This window comes from Halichoerus grypus, chromosome 2 (assembly GCF_964656455.1).
Source record: "Halichoerus grypus chromosome 2, mHalGry1.hap1.1, whole genome shotgun sequence".
NCBI classification, from domain to species: Eukaryota; Metazoa; Chordata; class Mammalia; order Carnivora; family Phocidae; genus Halichoerus; species Halichoerus grypus.
The window spans coordinates 194,369,719-194,386,406 of NC_135713.1; the positions used below are offsets into that span (position 1 = coordinate 194,369,719).

Consider the following 16,688-nt stretch of genomic DNA (forward strand, 5'->3'; position numbering starts at 1 on the left):
GAGTGATCCTTGTAAAATGGGGATCCGATCTTTTTGCTTCTGTGCTCTCGATCTTCCACTGTTTTCCCATCACATTTAGAATTAAATCTAAAATCTTCAGCATGGTCAGAAAGGCACTGCCTGGTCTGACCCCTTGCTGCTACCTCTCCTACACTGCCTACCCCCCTCCCTTTCACCTGCGGCTCTGCAGCGACACTGGCCTTCCTGACATTCCTCTGACACAGAACATTCCTTTAGTACTGGGAAGCGCTTCCCGCATAACACTTGCTCGCTTTATTCAGTGCTCGGCTCAGATGTTACCTCTTCCGGGAAGCCTTCCTTAACTGCTGTTTCTAATAGCACCTGCCCGCCTCTATACCCCCTTATCCTGCTGCTTTATTTCCTTTATAGCTCTTAACCATTAATTTATTACACTCCAGATTTAGTTGTGGGTTTTTGTTTTTGTTTTCTTGTCTGTATCTCATACAAGAGTGTAAGCTTCATGATGGCAGGGATTGATGGGTTTTTTTTTTTTTAATCAGTAACTGTGTTGGTATGCTATGCCCTGTGAATAAAAAATGGGAATGATATATGCTGAGGGCCTTTTTGATATTGGTATAAGTAAAACATCCATTTTTATTTTTTACTTTTTATTTCTTGATACTCATGTAAAGTTAAAATGTGACTATTCTAGTGATGACCAAGGAACATAAAGAGTATTTGCCAAGGATCCTGTTGTTTCTAATAATAGAAAAGTCACTTACATTTGTGGTGAGCAGAGTATAACTTAAACTACTTCAATTAAAAGAAAGAAAGAAAGAAAAAAGAAAAGTCCCTGAACCAGGAAGTAGAAAATCTGTGCCCTACTTGCAACTCTACCACCTATGACTTTGTAAATTCGGACATTCACTTAACCTCTCTGAGCTTTAGGTTTTTCATAGGTAATAACATCTGACATTTATGAAATGCTTCCTACATGCTAATCATTGTACTAATTGTTTTATTTGAACTATTTTGCTTAAGCTTCCTTATACCCCAGTGTGGTAGGGTCCATTGATACTCCAGATTTCAGATAAAAAAGTGGAAACACAGTGCCACAAAGTGATGGAATAGTATTCAAATCCAGACAGTCTGCTTTTACAACCTCTGTTCTTAACAGCTGCACCATAGTGTTTCAGTGTAATATGAAATAATAACACCTGACAGGATTGTTGTGAGGATCAAGGTAAATCACGAATATGAAATTACTTTGTAAGCTGTAAAATGCCATATAAATAAAAGGTGTAAAATACTATGCAGTATAATTAGTATATAAATATATTGCAAGAACTATGATTTGGGGCAATTATTTGATAGCTTTCATTCTTTAGGGCAGTTTCTTATTCACATTTCTCTATGGGGGAAATAATATTCATTTGCCTTATACTTGGTTGAAAAGGAGTAAATGAAATAATATTAAATTTTTTTAAACTGTAAAGCATTGAACAAATGTAAAATATTATTAATGATTGCCTTCTGGGAATGTAATATACCATGAAACTATCTTGGAACCACAGAAGGAAGTGACTAAATTGATCATTGGAATTCCTAGTCTTAGGAAGGTTATTAAGAATTAGGAGGTCATGTTCATTTGGTGACTTTCTTCCGAGCTAAACAGCATGCTAACAAAGATAGATTGCTTTGTTTAGGAAGGCCTGAGGGTAATAGCATCCTCAGAATTATACTAGAAAGGACAGAATCCAGCACAGGCAAGTCAGCATGTATCGTTTTTCTACAAAAGACAAAGTACTGAAAGTGATATTCAACCAACCACTATATTTTCTTCACTCAGTAATTTCTGGAGTGGTAGGATATACTTTAGGAATTCCATCATCAGGTTCTTACCTTGTATAATTGTAGAACCTTTAAGAGACCTTTAAGAAGGATCCTTTGGGATCCTTCCAGAGAACACAATGGAAAAACCACTGAAAGATTTTATAAGCGGAGTGGTTTAATTAGAGGTCCATTTTAGCTTAAAGCATGGAGAATGGTTAATGTTGTCTTTTGGTGCCTAGAAGAGATTTCTGTATCTCATTAACTAGCTTCCTTAAATAAAGAGGAGGCCTGCTTTTTAATTCATAAGCCATGAGCAAATTTCTACTTTCTAAACGGCTTGATCTTTAAGCTTTGCTTTTACAGTTAAAGCTTTTAAAGCATACATTCTGTGATATAAGCTTTATTTTGTAGAAGACAACTTGTAGTAAGAATAGTGTCTTTTGGGCTTAACCTCCACATTGGCTGTATTATGTATATAATACAGTTTCCTTTCTCAAAGAACAGACTGAGAATCTTGTCTAAAAATGGAAATGAGTTGCTATGGAAGTAATAGATTCAGATTCATACTAAAATGGAACTTTTTCAATATGGAATGACTATAGATATATTTAATGTAAAAAAAAAAAACCCTAGTATAGTTCATTTCATCTACCCACATATTTTTTTAAACTGAGAGTGAGGAGGTTAAAAATTGCCATGTTAGATTCTAACTAGGGAGGATTCTGATTCAGTAAGTCTGGGGTGTGGAGCTCTGTATCTGTCAATTTCATTGGGGAGCTTGCTTTTTTACGTTCCATAGGTGATTCTACTACATGCCCAGTTAAAACTCATTGCTTTGGTAAGCCAACATCATTTTATAAAAATAGAGGAGATTACAAAGAAATTGAAACCCCCCCCTCCTCTGGAGAAAAAATATAGGTAGAAGAGAAATGGCATAGATCAGAGGGCTTATGGTATGACTAACAAAAATCAGTTCCTAATATTATTAATACAGTTGAAACGATTTGCTTCATTGCAAGGTTCTGAGAATGTCACTTGTGCTTTAAGTTGAATATAGCCTTTATGACCTAGTTATAGCATTTAAATTAAAATCAAAACCTGGATTCAACACATGTGATTAAATACAAGGGAGTGTATCTGAAACTTATTTTAGGGTGAGTAAAAGAGCCTTAATTTTCTCATATTTAGTGATTAACACATTTTCCAGTCAAGTTGTTAAATGTAAAATCTTCAATTTTAGTGGAGAGAATGTGAATAGTGATCTATAGGTAAAGAAGTTGAAAGGTTTCTTTCTTTCTTTCTTTCTTTCTTCATTCATTCATTCATTCATTCATTCATTGTTATGTTAATCACCATACATTACATCATTAGTTTTTGATGTAGTGTTCCATGATTCATTGTTTGTGCATAACACCCAGTGCTCCATGCAGAACGTGCCCTCTTTAATACCCATTATATTATTAGTGTTCCTTCAAGTAATTTTGTCACTGATCACTTACTATTTTAAAAGGATAAAATTTTTTTAGTGTTTGAAAAAATATATACTTTTATTCATTATTTTCACAATTTATTTGGGTAGAAAGAGCTAAAGAAAAGTGGATTTTCATTAAACTAGGTAAGCCAGGATATATTGCCACCAATCTTTTTGGTGATTATTCATTCCTTCCCGTCAAAAACTTTAAACTGAGGTGACCTCAGATATAAGAATCATTCAAGAGACAAAGCAATCTCAGCCTATAATCAGTTTCTACAGAGAAATTATTAAGTTTTGCTTTAAATGAACATTGTTTTTGATCTATTTTTTAGGTAGACTTTTAGGATAAGGCATTTTCTCTGCATTCATTTACTGTCTCAGGGCAGCCACCTGTGTATCGAAAAAAATGCTTATTTGCATTAAGAGCCTTATTTTTTATTTCTCCTTGGCTGCAGATTTTTTTTTTTTCAATCCGAAAAAAAGTATTAACAAGACTAAGTTCTAAGCCTTCAGAATAGTTTTATTGATAGGAAAAAGCAAGGACAACTTGTAGTTAATTAAAAATCCTTCTATGAATTCATGGCAGTGATAAAGAATATTTGTCACTAGAAATTTCTTAGGTGGAAAAACTGGCCACAGTCTCTGCTTATGTTAAATTTATCAGGTTGCACCTTGGGCGCCTGGGTGGCTCTGTTGGTTAAGCAACTGCCTTCGGCTCAGGTCATGATCCTGGAGTCCCTGGATCGAGTCCCGCATCGGGCTCCCTGCTCGGCAGGGAGCCTGCTTCTCCCTCTGACCCTCCCCCCCTCTCATGTGCTCTCTCTGTCTCAAATAAATAAATAAAATCTTTAAAAAAAAAAAAAATTTATCAGGTTGCACCTAAATTGTATGATGCAGAATCTCTTATCCTAGAAGGCAAAAAACAACTAGTACCTAGTAGATGTAAAAGCTATGTATGTAGATTTTGTCCTTTTTCTCATCAAAGCATATGTTTTGCCATAAGATACATTTTACTTTAACAGCAATCAGTTTATCTTGTTTTTCATTCCAATTTTTCAGACCTCAGCAATCACGCAGCGGATAAGTCCCTGTTCCACCTTGACTAGTAGTACTGCCTCCCCACCAGCCAGCAGCCCGTGCTCCACCCTCCCGCCAGTCAGTTCAAGTGCAACTGCCAAGGACTGCAGCTATGGGGCTGTTACCAGCCCAACCTCTACCCTTGAAAGCAGAGATAGCGGCATTATTGGTGAGTTGATTTTTACATTAATCATTTTGCAGGGTTTTTTTTCTTTTTAAAATAATTACATATTTTCAAAAAATCTGTGTTTTTTTCTTTTTAAAATAATTACGTATTTTCAGAAATTCTGTGTTTGAATTGTTGAGAGAGATATATATAGAATGTGTCCTTTTCTTTTTAATGATGCTGGAGAGAGAAATAAAGGTAAACAAAATGAAAGCTATCCCTCCCTGCTTAACCACTCCTTTAAAGATATTACCTGACAAAAGAAGGGGTGGATAGAAAAAGTTTTGTCTACTTCTCCCTGTAAATTCATCTATCTGCCAACAGAAGTGGTTCAGAAAATGTTCATTCCTCACTGAACTAGTAGAGTTTGATGGAGGTTCTTAGTTCTTCGTATATGTATTGCTTATTGTATACTTATTAAGGGGAGTCAGTCAAATGGAAATGAGTGAAGTTTTGGGAAATGAGGAATCTGAAGAAAGGGAATGCACAGAGAAGAAAACAGGAATGAGCACAGAATCTTAGGGCATGTTCAAATTGAGCAGGAAATTAGAGGTGGGAGAATGAGCCAGTGGACAGGAGTAGTCAGACAAATAGAAGAATTGGAGCAAGGCCAAAGAAGATAAAAGGTTCAGCGAAGGGATGAGGAGAGGTTGGTCAACAAATGACAAAAGCTGAAAAGACCAGGCGTAAAGAAAATATTTCTTCCTCATTTGGCTTCCTTCTAAAAGTTATCAAATAAAAATACTTATTTATTTAGATGGTATAGCAGAGATTAATGCCATGGCAACTAAATATATCTCTACTACTTAAGTGCGTATATATCAACATGTGAATGTATTCATTTAAAATAAGTAGTAAATAAATGAAAAGAATAGTTTTTAAAGATTTTATTTATCTGAGAGAGAAAGAACGCACAGGTGAGCACAAGTGGAGAGGAGGGGTGGGGGGAGAGGGGTAAGCAGACTCCCCACTGAGCAGGGAGCCTGCCGTGGGACTTAATCCCAAGACCCTGAGATCATGACCTGAACCAGAGGCAGATGCCCAACCCACTGAGCCACCCAGGTGCCCTGATGAAAAGAATATTTTTACAGCAAAGTTGCAGGATACAAAATGAACACACAAAAACCAGGTGCATTTCTACATGCTAACCATGAACAATTCAAAAAGAAAATTAAGAAAATAATTCCATTATAATAACATCAAAAAGAATAAAATACTTAGGAATAAATTTAACCAAGGTAAGAAATTTGTACACTAAACAGTACACTAAGACAAGTACACTAGACACAAAACATTGCTTAAGAAATTTTAAAAGATTTAAATAAATGAAGATATATTCTGTGTTCATGGATTGGAAGACTTAATATTGTTAAAGTGATAATATTTCTCAAAGCAGTCTACAGATTCAGTGAAATTACTATCATAATCCCAACAAAGTTCTTTGCAGACATAGAAACACCCATCCTAAAATTCATGTGGAATCTCAGAGGACCCTGAGTAGCTAAAACAATCTTGAAAAAGGAGAACAAAGTTCTCCTTTAGTAGGACTTGGGATTAAAATAATCTGGACCTGATAGTCATGAAGATTTTTTTAACTACTCCTTTTTTTTTTTTTAAGATTTATTTATTTTATTTTTGAGAGAGAGAAAGAATGAGTGGGTAAGGGGCAGAAGGAGAGAGAGAGAGAGAGAGAGAATCCCAGGCAGACTCCCCACTGAGCACGGAGCCTGGCTCAGGGCTTGATCCCACGACCCTGAGATCATGACCTGAGTTGAAACCAAGACTTGGACACTCAACTGACTGAGCCACCCAGGCGCCCCTAACTACTGCTTCATTGTATTTAATACTATAGGACTTTCTATGTTTCTCTTTCTTTTTGAACCTGTTTTCCTTCATTATGGTTTTTTTTTTTTTTTTAAAGATTTTATTTATTTGTTTTGACAGAGAGAGACACAGCGAGAGAGGGAACACAGCAGGGGGAGTGGGAGAGGGAGAAGCAGGCTTCCTGCCGAGCAGGGAGCCCGATGTGGGGCTCGATCCCAGAAACCTGGGATCATGACCTGAGCCGAAGGCAGACGCTTAACGACTGAGCCACCCAGGTGCCCCACCTTCATTATGGTTTTTATCTTTTTCAAATTTACTGGTATAAAGTTGTCCAAAATATTCACTACCTACACAGGAACCTGAGCTAGAGAGCTGAGAGGAGTCCTTCCTTCCCCCTACCCAAATTTCTCATCCCTGGGTTTTATTTTCGTCTTTCTTAGTATTGCCTTGGCAGTCCTCATTATCTTAGACTTAGATTAATACAAATGTAACTGTTATTTCTGCTTTTCATCTTGTCCTTTCCAGGTCTGTTTTTCACACAACCACCAAAATGAATTAACTGAAAACCAATTACTCCTTTGTTTCTGTTACCTAGAAGGTAGATGGTGAACTACCTGAAAATCAAATCTGATCATATCACTCCTTTGACTCCCATTTACCTGTAAAATAAAGCCCAGGCCCTCCTGATCTGACCATGGCCAATTTCTCCAGCCTTCTGTCCCACTATTTCTAGCCCTGTATGTATTGTTCTAGCCGCATTAGACTTTATTGTTACCTGATGCATTCCAGTTTTTTCCTCTGTTTCCTCTGCTTTTGCTCGTATTGAGCATTCTGCCTGTAATCTCTCTCTTACATATGAATGACTCCTATGGATTTTTTAAGACTTTGTTAAGTATTCTGCCACTACCACTACCACCACCTCCCTTCAATTTTCCGCTCCCACTCCTATCCAATATATATTCTTACTCCATGTTCCCAGTAACACCTGAGCATGTAGATGTCATGGCATTTAATGTGTGGTATAATAATTACTTTTTAAACCTGCTTTCCACCATTCAACTGTTAATTTCTTATTAGCAGTTTATTAGTTTATTAGTGCTCTGTATTTAAATCCTGCCCTATTAGCAAAATGCACAAAAGTTATTAAATGTTTTAATTTATGCATTTTAAATTCCTTTATAGGTCAGTTCAGTGTGATCCCTTGTCATGCACTGCATTTTCCACTTACAACTATCAGAATTTTAGTCATTCATGTGTCTGACTGTATCACTCGTATAGTTTGCCAAAATGTGTAGAATCCTAGTTATAAGACTCGAAATACTAGAAATGCAGACTTTCTGAAAAAATTTTTAAGTATTCTGAATGTAAAAAGTTCCTCTCTAGGGTTCTAAAAGATTTTAAATAACTGTGACTTACTTGATTCTGTGTAGTCTGGGTTCACCCCTGATGTGAGTTAATTTCTACCACAGAAAGCATTCTCTGCTCCAATCATAGCTTCCCTCCCCAAATTCATAACCCTTCTTAAACAGGTGGTGAAATGTCACCAACACAGTTGTCAGGTATTTGTATGGTAATTTTATATCTGTGACTCTCTTTTTAAATTTTATTGGTATAACTCTAGTAGTGTAACAGTCTTATGTATGTGCCTAATAGATGATACCACTAATGACATATAATCTCCTATCAGCTATATCTATATCTATCTATCTATCTATCTATCTATCTATCTATCTATCTATAGCTTCAAGCAAAGATCTTGATAGTTGTAACCTCCATGGGATAGATATCATTTTTCTATCCTATTCCTTTTTCATATTAAGTTTTAATAATGGTCCTTTTTGGTATGGTTATATAGCAGAATGAATTTAAGCATGGGTCCATTTTGTTTCTCCTCTTGTTTATCTGGAGGTCACGGTTCTTTCCAGAATGGTATAATTCTTGAATTATTTCTTTTAATCAAATATCAGAATGTTTTTAAGTCCTGGTTTTATTGCCAAATTTGGTCTTCTATCCTATAGCCTTATATCACTTAGCACCTACAAAGATGGAGTATCTGACTGTGCCCATTGTTTGTGATTATGTTTTCCTAATGTTTCACATTAGTAAGTAAAAAGAACCAGTACTAGACTGGCAACCCCAGAAATAAGCATAGGGCTGGCCCAGTCTAGTTGTAAAATAATTCTGTCTTATATAATAGTGTAATAATCTTCCTTAGAATTAGAAAACTGAGATTCAAAAATAATTAGTCTCAGGTCACAAAGACAGTAAGAGGCAAAGCTGAGATTCAAGTTCAGGTCTGTATGACTATAGTCCAGTAGGATGTTGTATATTCTTTGATTCAAATTGTCACATTTTAAAAGTCATACCTCCCAGAGGGAAGGGGTTACGGGAATGAGCAACATCGGTAAAGGGGAGTGGGAGATACAGTCTTCCTGTTACGGAGTGAATAAGTTGTGGGGATAAAAGGCACAGCATAGGGAATATAGTCAATGATATTGTAATAGCATTATATGGTAACAGACGGTAGCTACACTTGTAGTAAGCATGGCATAACCTATAGAGATGTTGAGTTACTATGTTGTGTACCTGAAACTATTGTAATATTGCATGTCAATTATACTCAAAAAAATTAAAATAAAAAAGCTACCCCTCTGGGTCATAAACTGAACAGTAGATAATTTGAATTATTTTTTCATGTTTTCCTCAACCTGTTTTCAGAAAAGTGCAGGTTTATTTTTATTACTAAGTTTTTCCATTTATTGTTCTAGTGACTCCATCATCCTTCCCACCTCTCTAATTACTTAGCACTAAGTAAAATTTCAATAGCTATAATGTGGTATGTTTGTTAAGTCTGGACACTGCTCGAGGAGATCTAAAAAGCATTTCTCTTGCATATTGATCTAACTAATATAATAATAATAACCAGCATTTATTGAGTACAAACGTTGAGCCAAGTACCACTATTTAATCTTTATAATGATCTTATAAGAAAATAGTTGTAAAGATTTCACAGGATCATGTCATTGAAATGATGCATAAGACTCGATAGAGAATGCTTACAAAATCTTTTAATAAAGATACAGCCATAGCAGATAAAAGAGAATGCAAACAAGCAGAGGACCCTAGACTCTTCAAGTGCAGCTCTCCAAGTTCTTTCTTAAATAGGATGTGCTCTGTCTCCAGAATATAAATGACCAAGATTTGTATGAGGAATCTTGATTTCAGGAGAGCTCCGCAAAAGTTTACAGTGAAGATTTTTATGCCACTCTGGTCCCATAGCCAAGTCGGTTTGTCTAACTAAGTCTTTGATGTAAGCTGTCAATAAACAACTAGTTTTGGGTGCTGCAGGAGGAGTTTAAAACTTTAAAGAGCAAATTATAAATCATTAGTTATCTTGGTTAGGGATCAGTACTAGACTTCCAGGCAACCCCAGAAATAAGCATGGGAATGGCCCAGTCTGATTGTAAAATAACTCTTATATAATAGTGTATACACTATACAGTGTTTGTAAAATAACTTACATAATAGTGTAATAATCTTTCTTAGAATTAGAAAACCAAAATTCAAAAATAATTGGTCTCAGGTCATATAGTCAGTAAGACGCAAAGTTGAGATTCAGGTTCAGGTCTGTATGACTTCAAAACTCCTGGTCCTGGTTATTACAGAAGAGTGCATAGTTCTAAAATAATTCTGTCTCAGGATAGATGACCTAGAACTATTATATGGCATTAAAAATTTAGTCTCTATCAACAAAAGTAGAGTAATGAGTCAAGAAAAAAAATTAATCCTATTAGTTTTAAAATATTATAGAAGACGGACAAACCAATTTTATTTTATAGATAGATATTTAAAGATTTTATTTATTTATTTGACAGAGAGAGACACAGCGAGAGAGGGAACACAAGCAGGGGGAGCGGGAGAGGGAGAAGCAGGCTTCCCGCGGAGCAGGGAGCCTGATGCGGGGCTCGATCCCAGGACCCTGAGGATCATGACCTGAGCCGAAGGCAGACGCTTAACAACTGAGCCACCCAGACGCCCCATTTTCATATATATATATTTTTAAAAATTTTTAGTGAGGCTGACACACAGTGTCACATTAGTTTCAGGTGAACAGTGTAGTGATCCAACCCCTGTATACCTTATACCGTGCTCACCGCAAGTGCAGCAACCATCTGCCACCACACGACGGTATTACAGTATCATTGACTATTATTTCCTAAGCTGTGCCTTTCATCCCCGTGACTTACTCAGTCCGTAACTGGAAGCCTGTATCTCCTGCTCCCCTTCTCCCACTTTTCCCATCCCCCACCCCTTCTCTCTGGCAACCATCAATTTGTTCTCTGTATTTATAGGTCTGATTCTGCTTTTTGTTTGCAAACAATCCAATTTTAAAATGTACAAAAGACATTGGATAGACATTTCACCAAACAGGTTACATGAATAATAAGCACAGAAAAAAATGCTCATTATAATCAGTCATTAGAGAAGTGCAAATTAAAACCACAATGGGACACTATTGCTCACCTACTAGAATGGCTGTTACCAAAAAAAGTGCCAAGTATTGGCAAAGATGTAGAAAAACTAGAACCTTCATGTATTAGCCTCATGTATTACTTATGAAGTAAGCATAAACTTACCATACAGTCTAGCAATTCCACTCTTTGGAATAGATCCAAGAGAAATGAAAACATGTCTCAGAAAGAAGCATTATTCATAATAGCCAAAAACTGGGAAGAATCCAAATATCCATCACTTGGTAAATGGATGCACAAAATGTGGACTATCCATACAGTGGAATACTATTTCGGCAATAAAGAGAACGAAGTTATTAATAAATGCTACAGAATGAATTGACCTCAAACATAAGGACTACATATTGTATGATTCAGTTTGTATGAAATTCCAGAAAAGGCATATTTATAGAGACAGAAAGCTAATCAGTAGTTGCCTGGTACTGGGAGGGGAACAGAAATTAACTGCTAACAGGCACAAAGGAACGTCTAGGGGTTATGGAAACATTCGAAAACTAAATTGTAGTGATGATTGCACTGATCTATAAATTTGCTAAAAATCATTGAATTGTACATTTACCGTGGGTACATTTTATAGTATGTAAATTGTACCTCAATAAAACCGGTTTAAAAATATAGAGAGTTAATTTTATTCACAATAAGCCTGTTTATACACCTGATTCCTTCTTCCTCACACTGTCTCTTTTCTGGCCTATATGGCAAGACGAACAGATATGTCACATAAACAGTTCTTTATACTCTATACTGAGGTAGCAATTTTTTTCTGTATCAAAGAAGGAAAATGGAGAAGGTGTCAGAAAAATTTTTTCAGTTACTTGAGACTCAATATTTTCTCCCTATCCTTTGTTCCACCTGGTCATTATTAGAAATAATGATAGATTAGGGAAATAAATATGTGTATTTTTCAATGAGGAACCGTGTCTTCCTTTCCAGGTCCATTCATAGAAACTTCACACATATGAGTGCTTGCTTAATCTAGGCCAGCTTACTTGGCACATAGACTACATGTATGGGCTTTGGGCTTTTGAAACTTTTAGTAACCACATGCATGAAAATATTACTGCATTCTCTGATGCTTCAGTTACCTTGATGACCTTAAATTGTATGCGGTCTCACCATAGAGGAATGGTTGAATAAAATAGGATGCATCCATAAAGTTGAATAATATACAGACATTAGCCTGTTGTTATTAAAAATAGCATTTCATTTTGTGATTCATTTTTCTGTGTATAATCTCTTTTGTCACAGAATTGTCCTTCTTCTAGGATTAAGGATTTAGGACCTATCTTGTTTCTGTAGCCTGATTACATATTAGTTGCTCAGTAAAAATTTATTGGATAGGTAGATGAATGGAATTAACCAAAAGTCACCAGGTTCAGTGAAAAGCATCAATGAAGCAAAAATGCACGAAATTCCTAAGTGGGAATAGTTACCTAGAGAATTTTACTTCTGGTATTTTGTGTCAGTTGTCTATTTTTACTTTCTGTGCCCCTAAGATTCTAGACCATTGTGCATCATATAAAACTAAAGTAGGGTCCGTAGGCCACTGAATAATTCCATCTTTGGGTACCACAAATTAACTCACAGTTTCTCTAATCTTTCCACCACTGATCAGGACTTTCATAATTCTTCTTGATAGATCCCATAGTCTTGAAAAATTTTTCAGCATCACTCTATTTGTATTATAGCAGTTTCTCATGTTTAATTTATCAAACATGCATCTCTGCCAAAGCTTCTGTTTAAATGAGGTAACTACTGTTATCACCCTTGATATAATTCTAGCTATGTTTACAGAAGTTTGATGTTTTAGCTAGCTACCAGTTTTAACTAGCTACATATTATTTATAAATTACTTGAAATACTGAAAATAGTGAACCCCATTGCTACTTTCTCAGACCTGTAAAGGTGTAGTATTCCAGTATACTGAATATGCTCCTGGTTTATCAGGAGAAAAGGGTTGTGTTTCTGGGATATATACCAGGCAAAGACCACGCAGATACAGGTAAATCTTAGCCAAATTTGATTAGGGACTTAATAATAAAAACTTCTGTTGGACACAACACAAAAAAACATAAAAGGTAAGGGGTTAAATAGCAGACATTTTACATGTAGACAAATCCTCTGGGAAAGAAGAGTTTCCATTCTCTGGCTTGATTCAGCATATTGACCTTAGCAGCTGTATGAACTCTAAGCTTCTTCCAAGAATTACAAAGCCAGCTGAATCACCACATCTTTACACCAAATGAAATATTATTTTCCAATTTTTACTGAATATTTACCAAATTTTACTGGAAAAAAAGTTTAAATATATTCTAAATTAGAGAATTTTCAGAAATTAGGATAAGGAGCATACATCTGCTTTAAAAAAACACATACAGGTACATACACACATAATATAAATATGCTATCACTGAACACATTTAGAAATTATAAAATAATGCTGTGGAACCCATAATAATCTCATTGGGGAAGGTACAGCATTATGTTTGGTGGTAAAAAGGTTAGGAACTATTGGGCTGTTTATGACTGAAAGTCTGAATATATGAAATGAATTTTTAATTAAAGTGAGTAGTTTTGACTGTATACTGAAACATGACTTGAACATCTGGATTAGCTAGAAGAATATCCCATAGTTCCCAACATTTTCATCAACAAGACTTCCTTAGCATAGGTTCCTTAGAAAATAGAGCCTGAGACAAAAAGGTTATATTGAGGGAGTATATACTATATTAAGGGAGTATAAACCAAGGAAATTAGAGTGGATGAAAGAGGAGTAAGGCAGAAAAGGAGGAGAAGCAAATATAAGGAAGGGAATTACAGAGCTGGCAGAGGTGATTGCTTAATTCTACTGAAAGTCTTCAGAGAGACCATACATTTCTGAACTGTGGAAGGGGGAATTACAAGGTGATATTACTGCTAGTTCCCTTCTCACATTGGTATGTTAGCCCTAATAGGGTACTATTTCCCTGACTCTTACTGTTGCATGAATCCAGTAGCCCTACTGCATCTCATGTCTCCATGGCAGCCAGGAAGTCTAGAGATGGATGAGAGAGGCTATATGGCAGTACATAAGACAGTGGTTGACTTCTGCCCATGATTATCACAAAAGACCAGGAATAGCCATTATAGCCAACCCTTCAGTCTGGAGCAGGATGTTAATAACAGGGACCCAGCTCCAACCCATGGGAATAGTCCACACCACTGCTAGAGTCAGTGTAGCCAGACAACAGGCAGGTGAGTACATTTAGAGTGGCAAATCCAGTTCAACTCTTGTACCACATAGATCAATCATTAGTACTCTCTTTTGGCATCTAGTCTCACCTGGAAGCATGATACTGTGATACTCAGTTCTTTTCTGAGAGGGGAGATCCAAATCTAGTTCTTCGAGGAGATGACCAGTTGCAGTCTCCCAAAAAGACTTGGAAAGGATTAGTAAATGAAGATTAAGTTCCCTGCTGCTCTTGCTGGTCCTGGAGTCCATACTGTATGCTCATCATCTCCCTCTTACACCCATTTCAGAACAAAGAGTATCAAAATAGATTTCAGAATAAACAGTGATGACCTATCAAGGAAGGTCATTTCATAATGATAAATGGGTCATTTCATCAAAAGGAAATAACAATCCTAAATGTTTATACACCAAATAACAAAGCTTCAAAATGGCAAAAATCCACAGAGATTTTAACTCTCATCTCTCAGTGGTTGAAAGAACAAGTAGGAAATCAATTAGCATGTAAAAGACCTAAACAATTCCATTAATCAACTTGACCTAATTATTTTTTATAGAACAGTCCACTATCAATAGCATAGTTCAGATTCTTTTTAGGTATACATAGAAGATGCACCAAGAGACCATATTCTGGTTCATAAAACAAGTCTCAATAAAGCTAAATGGACTAAACCATTACAAACTGTGTTCTCTGACCACACTGTGTTTAAACTAGAAACCAATAATAGAAAAATATCAGGAAATTTCACAAATGCTTAGAAATTAAACACATTTCTAAATAACATGGGTCAAAAAAAATCACAGTAGAAATTTAAAAATATTTTTAATTGAATGGTAATGAAAACAAAGCATCAAAATTTTTAGAATGCAGCTAAAGAAGTGCTTAGAAGAAAATTTATAGCATTAGATGCTTATTTTTTTTTTTTTAAAGATTTTATTTATTTATTTGAGAGAGAGAGAGAGCACAAGAGGGGGGAGCGGGAGAGGGAGAAGCAGACTCCCTGCCGAGCAGGGAGCCCGATGCGGGACTCGATCCCGGGACTCCAGGATCATGACCTGAGCCGAAGGCAGTCGCTTAACCAACTGAGCCACCCAGGCGCCCCGTAGATGCTTATTTTAGAAAAGAAAGTTATTTAATTAGTGAGCTAAACTTCTCCTTAAACAAGAAAAAGAAGAAATTCAAATCAAAGTAAACAAAGTAGGAAATAATAAAGAGCGGAAATCAATGAAATAGGAATAGAGAAAATCAGTGAAACTGAATGCTGGTTCTTTGAGAAAATCATATTGATAAACCTCTAGTCATATTAACCGGAAAAAAAGAAGATACAGATTACCAATATCAGGAACGAAGAGGCACATCACAACAGACCCCACAAACATTAAAAGGATAAGGGAATGTCATGAGCAGCTTTATGCCAATAAATTTGACAATTTAGGTGAAATGGACAAATTCCTGGAAATAATATATGACCAAAGATCATTTGAGAAGAAAAAGATAACCTGAATAGTTTTATAGCTGTTAAATATAAATTGAATTTGCCATTTAAAACTTTCACACAAGGAAAACTCTTAGTCCAGATGCCCTGACAGGTAAATTCTACCAAACATTTAAGGAAGACATAATACCATTTCTACACAAACTGCTCCAGGAAGTTGAAGTGAAAAGAACACTTTATGAGGCCAACATTATTTTAAGACCAAACTTGACAAAGACATCATATAAAAAGTAAACTACAGACCAATGTCTCTCATGAACATAGACATAAAAGTCCTTAACAAAATTCTGACATTGAATCCAGCAATATGTAAAAAAGGTAACAGGGACAATATATAAAAAGGATGTGTCAGGGCTCCTGGGTGGCTCAGTCAGTTGAGCATCAACTCTTTGATTTCAACTCAGGTCATGATCTCAGCGTCCTGGGATCAAGCCCCATGTTGGGCTCCATGCTCAGGAGGGATTCTGCTTGAGGATTCTCCCTCTCCCTCTGCCCCTCCCCCCTGTACTCACACACACACACACACACACACACACTCTCTCTCTCTCTCTCTCAAATAAATGAATACATCTTTTAAAAAGGGGGGGGATGTGTCACGAGTAGGTAGTGGTAGGGAGCATTGTCATCTTTGAGAAGCCTAATGGTGACTGCCTTCCCCGATGGAGCTGACAGGGAGATGTTGCCTTGGAACTGGACTCCCTTAGTGAGGATGCAGAGACCAGTTGACAACATTTAATTCTCAGATGCAAGGAGGACTTATTATTGTAAAGAGGAGCAAAGCTGGAAGGCAACCAGGGTGTCTTCCTTTGTAACTCATATTTTTCCCTGTTACTACAAAGTCCAGAATTCCGTTTACATTTCCAAAGAGAAAACCTCACTAAAAGGGATTGTGGAAATTACCTAATAAACTTAGGTCTCTTCTTTTAACAACAGGTACGTTGAAGATGTAAGAAGAAAATATGAACTAACTTACTAAAAACTCTCCTGGGATGATCTCTTTTATTCTTATAATTATTGCTAAGATTTTTATAATCTTTTAGTGTTTTTATTCCTTGCATTTCTAGGGTTGATGAAAATTTTTGTTTTTAAGTCCTGT

The 16,688-nt window shown here is 36.1% G+C and overlaps 1 protein-coding gene across 11 annotated transcripts in view; it reads left to right on the top strand.

The window, feature by feature from the left end:
* The window catches only part of TANC2 (tetratricopeptide repeat, ankyrin repeat and coiled-coil containing 2), a 360,622-nt gene that overhangs the window by 209,555 nt on the left and 134,379 nt on the right, over positions 1–16,688 (top strand). For all 11 annotated transcript variants that reach the window (XM_036116207.2, XM_036116210.2, XM_036116204.2 and 8 more), the window contains one exon: positions 4,328–4,514. In XM_036116207.2, the coding sequence (XP_035972100.1) occupies positions 4,328–4,514 (187 nt within the window). The remainder of the gene's footprint in view (positions 1–4,327; positions 4,515–16,688) is intronic.